Source organism: Anguilla rostrata, chromosome 2 (assembly GCF_018555375.3).
Source record: "Anguilla rostrata isolate EN2019 chromosome 2, ASM1855537v3, whole genome shotgun sequence".
NCBI classification, from domain to species: domain Eukaryota; kingdom Metazoa; phylum Chordata; class Actinopteri; order Anguilliformes; family Anguillidae; genus Anguilla; species Anguilla rostrata.
The window spans coordinates 47049694-47064916 of NC_057934.1; the positions used below are offsets into that span (position 1 = coordinate 47049694).

General features: G+C 41.7%; 2 protein-coding genes, 1 long non-coding RNA gene and 2 other non-coding genes across 6 annotated transcripts in view; 4 read left to right on the forward strand and 1 right to left on the reverse strand.

Annotated features, from left to right (window-relative positions):
- Positions 1–158: 158 nt before the first annotated feature.
- LOC135248239 (uncharacterized) lies at positions 159–3588 on the forward strand. The gene is made up of 5 exons (XR_010328390.1): positions 159–306; positions 1422–1507; positions 1695–1776; positions 1976–2009; positions 2222–3588. It is a non-coding gene; the product is annotated as an uncharacterized LOC135248239 (long non-coding RNA).
- Positions 1811–1892, forward strand: LOC135249574 (small nucleolar RNA SNORD60). Its single transcript, XR_010328731.1, has one exon. It is a non-coding gene; the product is annotated as a small nucleolar RNA SNORD60 (small nucleolar RNA).
- LOC135249575 (small nucleolar RNA SNORD60) lies at positions 2055–2141 on the forward strand. Its single transcript, XR_010328732.1, has one exon. It is a non-coding gene; the product is annotated as a small nucleolar RNA SNORD60 (small nucleolar RNA).
- Positions 3589–8230: 4642 nt separating the features above from the next.
- LOC135248242 (guanine nucleotide-binding protein G(I)/G(S)/G(O) subunit gamma-13-like) lies at positions 8231–14119 on the forward strand. Its single transcript, XM_064322623.1, has 3 exons — positions 8231–8632; positions 11531–11663; positions 13044–14119. The coding sequence occupies exons 2-3, from the start codon at positions 11566–11568 to the stop codon at positions 13147–13149; spliced, it is 204 nt and encodes a 67-aa protein (XP_064178693.1). The 5' UTR covers positions 8231–8632; positions 11531–11565; the 3' UTR covers positions 13150–14119.
- The window catches only part of chtf18 (CTF18, chromosome transmission fidelity factor 18 homolog (S. cerevisiae)), a 30936-nt gene continuing 29749 nt past the window's right edge, over positions 14037–15223 (reverse strand). For both annotated transcript variants that reach the window (XM_064322621.1, XM_064322620.1), the window contains exon 22: positions 14037–14529. In XM_064322621.1, the coding sequence (XP_064178691.1) occupies positions 14396–14529 (134 nt within the window). In that variant the 3' untranslated portion in view covers positions 14037–14395. The remainder of the gene's footprint in view (positions 14530–15223) is intronic.

Genomic DNA, 15223 nt, shown 5'->3' on the forward strand with positions numbered 1-15223 from the left:
ATGATCCTTCATTGATTGGTAACAACAATCACAATCAAATTTCACTAACCTATGAGTAAACCATATGTGATTTTAAGGGGCGTTTCTACTTGGATATACGTGTGATTCAACCAATAGCCTATGCTTGTAGTGTGCTACGCCTTTTGACTGTATCCAATAGGATTTCTATATGCGTAAGCAACATGGTCGGCACTATAAATACTACGGGCAATCGTCTCGCCGACCCTTTCATACCATAAGGATTGTTGTTGTATGTGCTAATATAGTTTAGGAGCAATTTGTGACGAATTACTCCGTTCTTGACAGGTAAGGTGACGTTTTTGTCCGTTATCCACGTATGCATGCTAATAAACAAATGGGTTCATCCACGCCAGGTGCTGGGTAATTTACTAACATGGTCCGATTTTGCAGTTTGCAGCAGTGCGGGCTGTCCAGTTGGGCTTATACACTATCCAACCTTTAATAGCTTTCAGCATGGGGTTAGAAGTTGGGTAGTTATCAGCTTTTGCGGTGTGCCAGGTTTTAGTTTGGATCTGCGTTTTTTCTGGAAACGCACATCTGGTTAAGCCGTTGCCTTCATTTCAAATTGACTTTGGAGTTAGTTCGTGGCGTTGCAGAGTTGCAAAGTTAACGTTGGGTCGCCAGAAAATGCATTCTAGCAAACAAGGGCCCAACTTCTTATACACTGACGAGTTATTTTTGGAACAACTAATTTTATAAATTCATCGTCTTGTCATGCGTGCCTGAGAATTAAGAATTTAATTGCTGAATATAGCCACCCAAAAGCCACGCGGCCGGCTACCACGTGGAAGGGTTCTACTGGGACCTCACGTAGCTACCGACGTATGGCGGTGCTGCATCGTGTTGAACAGGCATGGCAGCCATTCTATTCGCATTGGTTGGATAGTTATTTTACCCCAGCATTTTTCGATAAAAATGATTAATTGTACTAATTGTAATGTCTGGCTTTGAAGAGCAGGTAAACTATTTTCGCTCTGTAGTTTTCTTCCTCTTTTGTGGAAACGAATGTAAGGGTTAGTCATTTCATGAGCCAGAGATGATTGCAATGTACTAGTTACCTTAGAGCAGGGGTGTACCGTCTAGTCTTATCTGAAAAAGCCCGGTGTGGGTGTAGGTTTTTTTTTGCAGCGCCACGATGCCTGATTCAAATGGGTAACTAATCATGACCTTGATAAATAGAATCGTCTGTTTGGTGCTGGACTAAAAGAAAAAACTTCACCCACACGAGCTCTTTTTGGTTAAGATTGGACACCCCTGCCTTAGAAGACGTTGGACTGCTGTAAAATTAAATAAGCCAAGGACCGCCTTCATTTATTTGCTGGCTAAATTTTAAACAACCTGTTGTCATTTTTAAACGTCTATTTGCATATTTATGATAATTGTTTCCTTGTCTCCTGCAGGATACAACGTCAAAAGGATGTGCTGGAGGAGAAAATGGCAGTTGGTGGATGGGAGGAGGGAGTTCTCAGTAACCTGAAACTAATCGGTATGTGTTCTCACAGGTTTTAGTTGCATGGTAATCCATGTCTTTTTTTAATGATTGACTTGCCATTTTTTGGACTGCCTAGCTAGTAATGGTTGAGGCTATGAATACAATATGGTGCCTGTGTGGAATTTTTAGAGCATGATGAGGCTTACCAAAATCCAATTTCCTTGTATTTTTGTAATTTCAGAAACCTGTTTTGGCAAGTGCCTTGGAGTAAGGTTTTCATAGCATTGGTGGCTGTTGAGCTATGACATGGTGGTGCATTATAGGTGAGCAAAGTTTGTTTATTTATTAAAGAAAACTAGCCTGTGATGAATTTAATCTTCTGACACCTCGTATGAACGCTGCTATGGCAGTACCTGATTACATTTATTCTCTGAGGCTCATGCACTACTATAAATATGAAGGGTCATTTTTCACCTTTCAATAAATATTAATCAACTGTTTCTTCCCCCTCCCCCCTTTCAGGATGTGCATGTATTGGGAGAACAGAATTCCAGAAGTGAGTATATGCATCTTCAAATGTAACTTGGATTGGAATGAACTGAGCCAGTGATGACACTTGATAAACTTTTCTGACACCTCGTATGACTGCTGCCATGCAGCATTTGATTATGTGTTCTGTCTGAGGCTCACTTGTTATTCAGTGGCATTGTTCAGTGTCTAACGATGTACTTGTCTAACAGTGCTCTGATTTTGACTGTTTATTTACAGGTGTCCCAGTGGTGGCTCCATAAATCAAGAGCATGTGCTGTGGCGGTCGCCCTACGAATATAAAATTCTTCATCCCACCATCTTTCCTCTTTGTCATATGCAGGTTCACTTTGAAGCAGAAGGGGGTGCCATTTGCTTATCAAAATTAGTACTGCATATAGATGGGAGGTGCTAACCAGCTTTCATACAGACTGGTGCATTTTCACTTTTTTTTATTTTTATTTATTTATTTTTTAAAGCCTGTCTTCTATCCTAAATCCATTGCTTGCTCACTTTGGTAGGCCTGTGTATCTAATGCTGATGGGCAAGGTACATTTCTAAAATCAGCTTTAATACAGATTGACTTGGAAATCGCTTTGCTGGCTGTTCTGGATTATAGTATCCAAAAATAGATGGTTTAAATTTGGCTATTCTCAGCAGACTGAACTGTGGTTGTTTTGGTCAGATTGCCATTGCAGTCAGCTTGGTGCTGGAAAATGCATGGATGTTCTGTATGCTGCAGTCACAATGAGTAGTATACTGCTGGGAATTGGTTTGTTGACTGGGTTGAATTTCGGGTTGATTTATAGCAATTGAACTTGACGATAAAAGAGAAATTCCCTGAAAGTGAAGTACAACCCTGACTCCAATGCCATGTCTGATCTGGGACTGAAGACATGTTGGATAGATGAAGTTTGAATTGCATTACAATAAGTAGCCAAAACGGTTTAGAATATTCAATGCAGTAAAATGTTTGTAAGTAGCCAAAATCAAGATATGGGCTTGCTTTGTGAAGCTTCAAGACCCTTACAGGAGAATGGAATGTTTTAAACTTATTAAACCTTATTCTCTTTTCTCCAAAAATGCCTTGATGTTTTGGAAATGCTAATTTTTCCAGGTTTTTTTATTTTATTTTATTTTTTATTTTTTTATTTTAGCGGCGACCGCAGCTCTAGCTCTGTCTGTGGGTCGGTCGGTTGTTCCACAAAAGTGTCCCACCCCGTAGCGGCCACAGTTTTCGCCCCAGGAGGCTAAGAATTTGGCATGGAGGTTGGTCATGACCGAAGGTTGAGCTGAGTAACTTTCAGGCCGATTGACAGAGGGGGCGGGGCGACGGGCGTGGCCTGTCACAAAAAGGCGCATAACTCCCGAAATGGATTCACAGATTTGCATAAGATTTTGTGGAAAGGTTGGTCATGAGCCAAAGAAGTCACTTGTTTGTGTGAGGGTGTGTGTGTGGATGCATGCACACATGATGCATGCGCGTGTGCGGTTGCAGCTATTGCTTGTATCTTGTTGCTTGTACTGGGAGTTGTAATGGAAGAGAATGTGTTGAGCACTCCAGTTGTGAAAGAGTTGAACATGAATAAAAGTATCATTTTCTCTGACTTAAGTCTAAAGTTTGGATCATTTCAACATTAGTTTTTCTGTAGCATTCATTTTAGCCTACACTTGAATGTTTGTCAAGCTGCTTTTCCACTCCTGTCAAGAGGATGGATTGTCCCAGCAAAAAGCACAAGCTGTTTTCACTGAAATTATTTTTTAGTGATCAGTCTGCTGTATTGTACTGGTCACCTTTTTAAATTTATTTTGTCTGATTAAGCCCCTTTCTTTTTATATTACAAAACATGAGTAATTGGTCTGAAAATGTGGGCTAGTGGAATTTGAAAGTACTGCATAGTCTTGGTAGGCACATCTAAATGACATTGGATAATCCTGTATGGTGTGTGCACAGGAATTGAACTTGCAGAATTGTACTGAGTTTTGATTCTACCCACTTCAGTGCACCAAGATGACCTCATTATTTCCCTTTTAATGGGTAGCCAAGAGCATTTGAACTGCACTAAATTTATGTTCACAAAAACCATTAACCTATTTTGTATACCCTCTAGGCATAAAGGGTGTTGGACTTGATCGGGAGATGGGTTAAGACCTGTACAGTGTTCTTTTGAATTTGCCGTTTATACAGGTCCTCATTAGGGTGGTTACCATGATGGTTTTTCACTTAACTGGTAAATGGTCATTGTATTGGCACAGTTCACTCCAATGTAACTCCTTCCTGAAGAATGCAGAACCTTGATTAATAGTGTAACTTATTTTTGTTCATTTCTAAAGGGGTTTCCCCTACAAAACTCTTTAGACAGATTTTTTTAAAGGAAATAATGTTCAGTAAAATGATGTTGATGTTCATTTTTATTTCTTGTTAATTGGGTTCTGTTTTGCTTGATTCAAAATCCTTGCCTTGTAAGATTGCCCACGCCCATGCTTGTTTGATAATATTTGATTCTCTTTTCTTGTCTTGCATGGAAATGCCAAATAAAGGTAATTTTGAGAGGAGGGAAGCTTTTTTCATTAAATACCTGGCTGTTTATGCAGAAATGGTTTAGCCTCTAAATGCTAAGAATGTGTAGTTCTGTTTGAACGGTAACCAAGACCGCATTCAGTTGGATGGCAAAGTCCACTTATTATAGCTACACCTATTTAAATGTGACTCATTGAGAATATCTATGTTGGAGGTATGCCATCCGAGGTGTAACGGGAGTGGGGAAAAAAAGCTCGTTTTATTGCTGAAAGAGTTCTAGTAAAACATGTCCATTACAGAAGAAATAGGAAAGGATCTGATTAACATTTAGAATTATTGGGCTGGATTTAATCTATATTCTGCACCAGTGCATCATAATATACTAAAGCGCATGCATGTAGGTAGAATTCATTTGAGCTGAGATTTTCTCTTATCCGTTTCCTTTACCCCCCCCCCCCCCCCCCTTTGGCTCAAGTGTCTGCTGAGAACACACAGCTCTAAATCCCTTTGAACCCTGGCTTCCATTAACTGCTGTCTTGCACTCCAGCAGTTTCACAGACTGCTTTCCACAGCCATTGAAAGGCCCTTGCGCCCATAGTAGAACTGCTTGGAGCTCATCTCATTCACAGCATCCATTAAGACTGCTTTTCCCACAAGGGGTTTTTTCCTCCTTCCTGCTGCAGAATAAACAGAAAGGGGCTGAGTTTGAACCCTTCCTGCCAATAACGGCAGGACAGGGGGGGAGGGGATTGCCTTGTATGGGAGACTTCAGAATTATTTTTGCACAAGGCTCAAAATATCTTGCTTGATATGACTTCCACAAAGTCTAATTACAATTTTGAATCGAAGGCTTCCGTGATTCTGGTCATGAATTAATGATCACTGCTGAGTGGGGGAATAAAGATTGTTCTACTGAATACACTTACAGAGGATGCTAGCTGTCCAGCATGTACATTTTTTAATTGTGAGATCCAATTACCTGTACTGTACAAAATGTTGCAATTGCCCCATTAGCAAAGCAATAATGTATATGGTTTGGTTTATACATACCCTAATTGTAAACATTTTTAGCATACAATTAATCATTTACAAGTTATGGCTACTATTGGTAATTGATTCATATCAGATCGGCTGTGTTAATCATATTCACTATTTGAATACATCTAAAATTACATGTAGATATTGTGTACAGTACACAAAATTCACCAAAGGTTTCAGCAGTATATATACATTACATTTTAAAATGATCAACACTGAAACAAATGACTGAGCGCTCAATCCACAGCTGTCTTCAACCCCTAAAACACTTTAATGGAGGCTCTGTAATCATATGACACCATCTCTAATCCATCCTAGGATTACAGGAATGTTAGCCAACACCTAATTTATAGATCTACGTCATGAATCTGACCTAGGCTTCAATACATTCGAGCCTAAACTAATCTCTCATCCAAAGATAATGACAACACTGAAGTAATTCATTTATAGCTCCAGGTGTTGCCTGTAGACTACAGTACATTGCTAGGACATAAACATCCAATTAGAAGAAAGCAAATTTGACAGTGGTCATTTTACTGCACTTTCTGCAATCCCCTGTGAGATCATCTGTCTTAGTCCTGCCCTTTCCTCAGCGTACACTCAAATTTGAATGATGAATGTCCAACAAGTAAATCAGTGGTGCGCTTGTGCCTATTTGCATGTCTCCTTGCCGAGATTTGGTGCCTCCATCATTTTCATACAGGTGCAAATTTGTCCTTTGTTGCTGAGAGTGTGCGTTGAAATCAGAGTTTCAGGCTTTCTTCCTGATGCTCCCTTCTCTTGCTTTAAGGGGGAAATCCTCAATATTCTGGGATGAAATATGGCGGTCACACCAAAGGGTGTTTGGTTCCAATTTGTGAAGCAATATTTCAATCCCTTGTTTTTCCTACCTCCCAAAAAAATGTAAGCTTCCAGCAAGAAGGGAATCCCACCCTGTAATGCTCCACATGAAGAAGACAGCATAGGGCCATTCAGTTCCGTTTTAGTTGGTTCCTCATCTGTCTTCCCTTGCAGAGCACCTAAATTCACTTGTTGCAAGTCACAAATTTTGTCACAATGTAGCTCATTCGCGGAAAGAGACAAGGGAAGGGAATGTGTTCAAGTGGATCCAAACGCAACCAAAAAGTATCTGGAGAGTGAGTGGAAATCAACACTGGCCTCAGGCCTGCTGGACCTTCTGCTGCTCTGCCGCCTCCTGGGCTCTCCCCAAGGTGTGAATGCAGAAATGGTTTTAATCAAAAATGGTGAAAGCTCTGCAAATTGGACAGATGGCTCTGTGTGGGATTTCCTTAAGGACAATGCTTGATGCCATCCCACCTCCATAGCCAGCAACTGGGTGTGGAGGTATGTTTTATCTGTTTTTCATCTTTCTTTTGTTCACAAATGACCCCCTCCTCCCAATGATAACATATGAACAGAAAGGGAAAAATTATAACAATTAGTCATGTATGAATAACATCTAATGAGAAACACATAGTTCTATTGTTTGTTAATCTGTTTAAAAAATAAAAAAAACATTAATTTTTGTCCAGAATGTACATCATGAGCCTCTATAAGTATACAGAAAACAAGCCCAGATATATGCATAACTCCTTATTAATATTTGTACATCAGTATGCTGTGCTTCACTCAAAAGACAGCAGCTCAGTAAATATTAAGTTCACAGGCAAATCTACTGAACAAATATTGGTTTTCAACTGAGAGAACCATGTAATGGAGATTTTTGAAAAGCTATAACAGCACTGCTAGTTCAATTAAACAATTGTGTAATCCTTCACTGAACTGATTGAAACAGAAACCATCTGATCATTCTTACTTTGAAATTACATTCTGACATGTGTCCCTTATCAAGTTATAGTCATTGTCCCCATGGAGTGAGAACAAAATGCAGGTGGTCACAAAGCAGTGCTGTAAGTGCTGCTATACACAAAGTGAAGATATGACAGTAGTTCAGAGTACTAACTATTGTCATATAGTTGGGGGGGAGCCTATCCCTGCATGCAATGGGTGAGAGGCTGGAATATGCTCTGGCTGTCACCAATCATAGGTCATCTCAAAGGTCACCAATCCATCGCAGAGCACATACATCATTTACTCACACACTCATACCTATGGGCAATTTAGACTTCAATTAGTATAACCTGCATGTTTCTGGACTGTAGGAGGAAACTGGAGTATGCAAAATAAACCCACAGGAGACCGAGGGAGAACATACAAACTCCACACAGAAAGGCCCTAGACGGGATTTGAACTTGAGTCCCTCAGTCCATTCAATTAGTTTCAAAGACCAAACACCACTCAGTGGTGGAGGCTGAAAATACAATGGTAAGAAAATTAAATGAAGAGAAATGTTGGTATACTTTATAACTTTACCGGGTGTAAAACAAGAATCCTATCTGTACCATAAGCCATACCCTAAGTATATTAACATTAAATAGTGGGCAACCAACACTGGGCTACGATGATGTATGCTTAAAAAGCTACAGCAAAACCAAAAAAATAAGGTGGAACAGCCGCTTGTGCATCCATTTCACCCACCTTGCCACAACCACCTGCAAAAAGATGGCACCCCTTTAAAAAGTCAATTGGGGTGCTAGTTTCTGGAACTGCAGTCATCACAGCGAAAAGAAAAGCTGCGAGTTTAAAACGAGCATCCCTGTCGGCTTATCCGCCAAACCAGACACACATTCGCGCGCGCGCACACGCACGCACACAGGACCTCAATACCGGCAGAGAGCGGCACACAGGCACCATTCAGCACCACTGCTCTCACAACCACAGTAACAACAGCATCGCAACCACTCACACTGCAGCAAAAGCCAAACTAGACTTGAATACACCGTGGTACGACACGCAGATAACCGGTTAAATAAAACTATACGTATCGAGTTTTTTCAGTTCTTGTAAAGGAACGGCAACGGAATACATTTACGGTTTTTTTTATTTCACGGAAATTCAAAAGAGAAAATTGTAAGTGGTACCCTGGGACAGCTGGTAGTTTCTAAGGAACACATCCTAAAGAAAACCCGTCTCTCCTCCAAAACGGACAACCAGGCTACCGATTTAGCCTACTGCACCAGATATTCACTAAGGTAAGCAATAAACAGAAAACAAGAGAACAATGTTCTAGTAATACTGAAATGGACAGATTTATAAAATCACGACAGCGAATTTTGCACTGACAGGTATTTTCATGAAACAAAAATAAGAAAAACATAGGAAATAGGCCTATGGTGTTTTAAAAGGAAAACATTTGTAGGCTGTTGAACGGAAGAAAGAAAAACCATCTTGAATGTCGCTTGTCTTTGGGCATTGCTGTTTTAAGGTGTGGGAGAACACTATCTAATGCATAGCCTATCCCCAACTCATACCGTATGATTCGGGTGGATAGTTACACATGAGGATTTGAGCTTAGCCTACCATTTCCCCGTTAACAGGGACAGAAGGAGCATTTAGCCCGGCGTTCACTCGTTACCAATGCATAGTCTAATTACTGAAAATGCAGTTACTGTTTTATCAGAACTATGTTTTCTCCGATTCTAATTAGACAGACTGTCTTACAGTGCGTTGCCTATAATGCGTAGACTACTAAAGCGAAATTCTTGAAGGCATATCAATTATCTTTTAAAGACTGCCTTCTATTATTGGTTCTCTGTACTGGTTCGTTTTAATCATTCAAGTTCATGTTACTAGACTGTTAGATGATCACCCTAAATGTGAACTCGCATTATGCTAAGTAAATGGTTAAATAATTCTGAAACGCAGGTCACCTTAACACTCAGTTACGGTAGCTTATTAATTGATTCTGTACATTCATTAGTTAAGGACTAGATACCTCTGTATAAGTGGAATCGTTTTCGTCTACACAGAACCACTTCACTTCTAACCCCGGGGGACAATCTAAATTGATCAAGTCTGGGAGTATTGACGAAGACCTGTATAGGCTACTCCACCCCAACACCATAAAGATCAGTCAATAGTATCGGCATCCACCACATGAAAAAAATCAGGTGTAATTTATTAAAGAAGTATAACCAACGGCGTTCTGTAAGATAAGCACAAAATTTACCTCAGAAATCAGGCCCACAAACCGAGTTTCATGAAAGGGTGGAAACAGAAAATAGCGGGCTATAAATAGGGTAGATGGTGATGGTGCCGTGGAACATAACATTTTATGGCAGATGAACAATTACTGTCACAAAAAGATATGTCAATGAAACTGAATAGGCGAGTATAAATGGAGCGGTAGCTGAAATAATCAGAAGAAAATTAATTGGCGATTCGTATTAACGAAAATCTTTTTTTTTTTAAATCGTGTATTTTTCACTTTTTATATTTTCATTGAGATATATATATATATATATATATATATATATATATATATATATATATTGTGTGTGTGTGTGTGTGTGTGTGTTGCACTGCTAACCTAAATCATCGGGCGACCTACTTCTTGTCCTGGACCTGTGCTAAAAACTTCGCCCCTGAAGTGTCGCATTTGGGCAAACAGTCCTGTGTCGCGTCTGTTCCCGAAGAGAGCGAAAATCCCTCCGGTCAGACGCCCTCAAACTCCATTTGAACATAAGGCGATGTGAAGCAGATTCCAAAAATAGATCCTATACAAGTTGTACAAATTATAGTAATAGCCTATAATAAACCATCGCGATTCGAAATACCCTGCGTGAAACAAGCTGGTATTTTCCAGAGTACAGGAGGGGGGAAATTTTTGGCCACATTTCCTAGGGCCAACCATTTTTATTAATGTATTTTGTAACAGACTGAAAGTAGCTACTCTAGTCTTACCATTGTCTATGAGCATCCGTCATGCTGACAATGCTGACACAGTATAGCGTGAGGTAGAAGCTTAAACTGTTTACATGGGAATAAAGAAATATTTTGAATGATTATTGTTTAAAGTCTACTAAAATACATAGGGTCTACTTAAACTTCTTTATGTCAGTGTTTCAGTGCCGCACAATGGTAAGACTTGACTTGTTTTATGCTTGTAGAGAAACAGATCAATTGGCATGTTGCATATTTGTTAGAAAACTAGAAAAGGCTGTTACTAGCACAGTGGTATAAAACCTGCATCTGTCCATGCTGTTTTTCTATTCCAACAACAGCTGGAATAATTGGTATATACTTACACCTGCACCTTTCCCAAAATAAATCGCAGTAAAAATATTGCTATATGGTGCAATCATATCCCAACAAATAATTTACAAGACAAATGTAACCAACGGGGTGAAACTAAGAAGGGATTGGGCTAATTAAGTAAGGATGGGAAAAAATGGCATACACACACCCCTGCAGGAATTGAGTTTGACACCTCTGTGCTAGACGCTTCCAGGAGAAGCTGAAACAGGTCTGAACATGAGAAGCTGGCATCTCAGCTGGAGTTGTAGCTATGGAGGGCAGGGCAGGGAGGGGTTTACAGATAGGTTTTTAGCTACTTTGCATCTGGAGGCCATTTTCTTGTTGTCTAAGTACTGGTGTCACGTTTCCGCTGGCTGCCTGGCTTCACAGGAAGACACTACGCAAATTAATGCAGGAGCAGCAAACAACCAAAAGAACTGAAGCCTCCATGTGTGTATAGTTGCCCTGGATCTCCAGTCATGGGTCGTTATCGCCCTGTGGGCTCCCCTCGGGCAAAGAGGATAGCAGTGTGCCAGCAGAGTGAGTTTTTGACTTGCTGCTCCAACTGAGACATCACAAGCAGCCCTAGTCATGCCCAAGGACAAAAGTCATTTATCAACTTGTCAAAGCCTATTTATTTTTGGATGACACCCTTAATTGTGGTAATGTGAGGTTATTGAAAGGTCAGGAATTTTCTGTAAATTCTGATCCTAATTAATGGTGGGATACCATCTCTTTTGGCAAACAGGAAATGCCTACCTGGTCATAGTCTATTAGACCGATAACAAGAACGGGTCTTTGTGTATCAAAAAAAGTATTCATTTCAGAAGCCTTTTCTGTGATTTACGACGCAGCACCACCCTAACCAGCTTCAACCACGGCTGCCGAAATGGAAGAGATGGACCTGCCCCAGATGCAGAAGGAGGTGGAAAGCCTCAAATACCAGCTGGCCTTCAAAAGGGAGAAATCCTCCAAAACAGTCACTGAGTAAGTGTCTTTCCTCTCTCCTTTATGCAGTGCCACAGCTGCTTCCATACAGACACGCTGCTTTACCAAATATGCGCTCGGCCATGCCGGGGATCCCTTTATAAGGATGGCAGCATTCTGCTGCTCTCTAAACTTGGTCAGCTGTCTCACACTGCAGCAACACAGGTCTTCGGCATCATTCTACCGCAGTGCCAAAGCCTCACCAAAGCAGTGCTCACTCACTCCATCACTCCACTGTGCTGTCACACTCTGCTCATATACCAGGGGAGGGAGGGAGGGGGGGGGGGTGCTGGGATCCATTTGTCCAAATAGGTTATCTCAGATGAAGGATCTTCTCCCAGGAATTGAATGTACTTAGCGAAGTTGATAATGGGTTATGCAGATTCCGTCTTTTTTTTTTTTTTTTTTGGCTGCAATGCCAAGGTTTTAAAGCCGTCCGTCACCCAATCATAGTAATTACCTCTGGATTTGTGTGACCTCTGGCGAATCTAATGAGTTAGTTGAGCAAACCCGCCCTGTGGTCTGGGAAATGAGCAGGAGAGGAAGACCCTGTTCTTCAGCATTTACCTGAGTTCACTCTGTCCCCTCTCTCCATCACACCAACGTGTCAGATATCAGTGATATAGTGAGGGTGGGCACACACATTTCTCAACAGACATAAAGTGTAAAGTTGTACCCCCATTTTTATTAGACAAATCGGGAGTATACAGCACAATCCTACCTTAATAGGCACCTTTAAAATAAAGCCATCCTCTCTGTAATTCGCAGTTGACTGGAAACATCAGCAGTGATATATAAAAGCTCCACTGCTCAATGTTAAAGACATTCCAGATTGGTAATCGTCTTGATGGGAGACGAGGATGGGAATTGAAGCGCATTTATTCCTGGCAGCAGTGTGCTCTGCCTGCTCCCTTCTGAACAGTTACATCCTGGCAGAGAGCACTATCAGCCCGAGCATCTGATAGGCTCCTCTGGAGTGAGCAGTGGTAGCAGTGCCGGGCTCTTGTCTTGTGCCCTGGTGTAATGTGGCCCTTAGTCACTGTCTGTATCCCAGCACCCACATGTACTCACTCCTCACACTCACACACACAGCCACATCCAAGCACAATGAAATATGATCCTGTTACATCCTCCTAACTCACAGATATGGACACCACACCTTAGCACACATGACCTCTCACACGTGCGCAAGATTTTTAAATTTAAAGAATGGGGAGCATTCAGCTTGGTGTTGATGGCGTTTGGTCTCGCACTGCCTTCGTGTGAAGTTTGAGTGTTCAGTTGTATAAGTAACAGAAATGTCTAAAGAGATCACAGGTGGAAAATTCCTGGAAAATCAACCAGGTACAATGGTGACCATTCTTCCCCTCTGCCACCCAGCCTGGTGAAATGGATTGAGGACGGGGTGCCAGAGGATCCCTTTCTGAACCCCGAGCTGATGAAGAACAACCCCTGGGTGGAAAAGGGCAAGTGTGCCATCCTTTAACAGAATGGCCTTGTCAGAGCAGCACTGCCCCTCCCCCTCCACCCCTGCTCCGACACTGTGCTGCACCCCCATCGCAGGACAGCGCCCCCTTCTCTCACTGCGAATGTACAACATCTGACATTGACATGAAACAACACCAAGACAAATCACGCTGACTCATAATCATTGTATAGCCATTGCAAGAATTGGAAAATGAGACTCCTTTTATGATATACTTATGTCTATATATGCAGATCATAGTTTTATCCTCAATTCTACTTTGTTGTTGTCGCTGCTGCTTGCGCATTTTAAAATTTATAGCGGCGACTCCACACTGCCAGTGATGGGTGTTTGTTTTCCCGCAGCCAGATGCACGTGACGTGATGACATATAGCATATTCACTGAAACACGGATTTGTGTGCAAGTATCAACGCGTTTTAAGTTTTAGACTTATTTATTTATTTATTTATTTATAGACTGACGAACCACTTAAGTCCTTTGGGCTCTGTCTGATTTCAATGTTACTGTAAAACCTTCTGTTTTGACCTCCGCTCCGTCCCTCGTTTGGAAAAAGTTAACTTATTTTTTGCCATTTCACCATCAAATACTGCCTTGTACACTGGTTCCTTAAAGAGAATGTATATGTACTGCTGGAGGTTAGACAGCTGTTAGCAAGCTCTGCACTGTCTTGTGTGTGTGGGGTAGTGGCAGTAGTTGCACACCGGCTATACCTAGGGTCGAGATGTTCAACAGCACAACCTGTCCACTGCTGACACTTCAGAAGAAAGGCAAGACTATGGTTTTAACTCTTGTTTGTTATAAAACTGTCTATCTAGCTATGTATAACTTGATAACTTGTAAGAGTGCTTTGAGAAATTATGCATAAGATCAAGTACTAGTTCAATGATGATGAGCAATAAATGACAATTTTTTATTGAATGTTTTACAAAAACGTTTGTCATATTGAATAAAGTAGAGGATTTTTAGACAGCTTGAACCATGTTATTTGTGTATGAGGTATAAACATTGTTTGAAGGCTCCACATTGTACAAGTTAACCAACAAAACCTTGGTGAGAAAAACCTACTAAGGACATCCTAAATCATTCCCCTTGTTGAAGGCATCCAATCTTCAGTTATTCACTTGCAGTACAATTTACAGCATACAAAAGTCATTAAAAAAAACATAACTAACATTTTCTTGATCCTGGACAAATCTTGTTTATGGACCCATCTTCCTTTTTCCCCAAACGTGAACCGATGTTGCATCACAGCAGGTCCTTGATGTAGACGTTTCGACGAACCGCATTCGACACGCCCTCGTTGAAACGGAACCACACGTCACTGTTGCCCACTGCTTTGCCCATCTGCAGCTCCACACTGACTGCTTTCCCCTCTTCACCTATGGATGAGAATAAGCCACACAGGCCCAAACAACAAGGCCACCGTGAGTTTCCCCGGCCCCTCTGGAGCAGCGTCCTCCACGCTGCTTCCCAGTGTAGCTCAGCGCAAGGATAAAGAATGGCAGGTGTGACGCGCTGCTGGTCTACAGGGAAAAGAATTTCACATTTGCCCTGGGGGGGTCGGCGCCTCATGCATTCACACTTCCCTTTCCTCCCCGCGGCGGCACGCTGTGATTTTGATCAGCAAAGTGAGCCCAACCCCCACCACGCCATACTCCTCGCCACCCAGACCAGGCAGATATCAAACTAATGCAGAGGGTAAAAGACAGGCCGTTCCAGTCTTCCTCCATTCACTGTGGGATTACGGCTCTTAATCCAACGGCCCGTCACCACAGCCCTGCCCGGCCACACACACACACACACACACACACACACACACCCCACACACACAGAGACACACACAGAGACAGACACACACACACACACACACACACCACTGCTCTCTGCACTGCTGGAGACCCGCGGCGGGTGACATTTAATCCACCCGTAATAATCCGCTCATTTAGCCCCGCCTCACGCTGCTATGCTCACAGATGCATGCAGGATCACAGTGCACTTTCGTATGCACGCTACCCCGTAAGAAAAAAAATCTTCCTACATTTAAAAGCTGATCTTATTAGAGCTGATCTTATG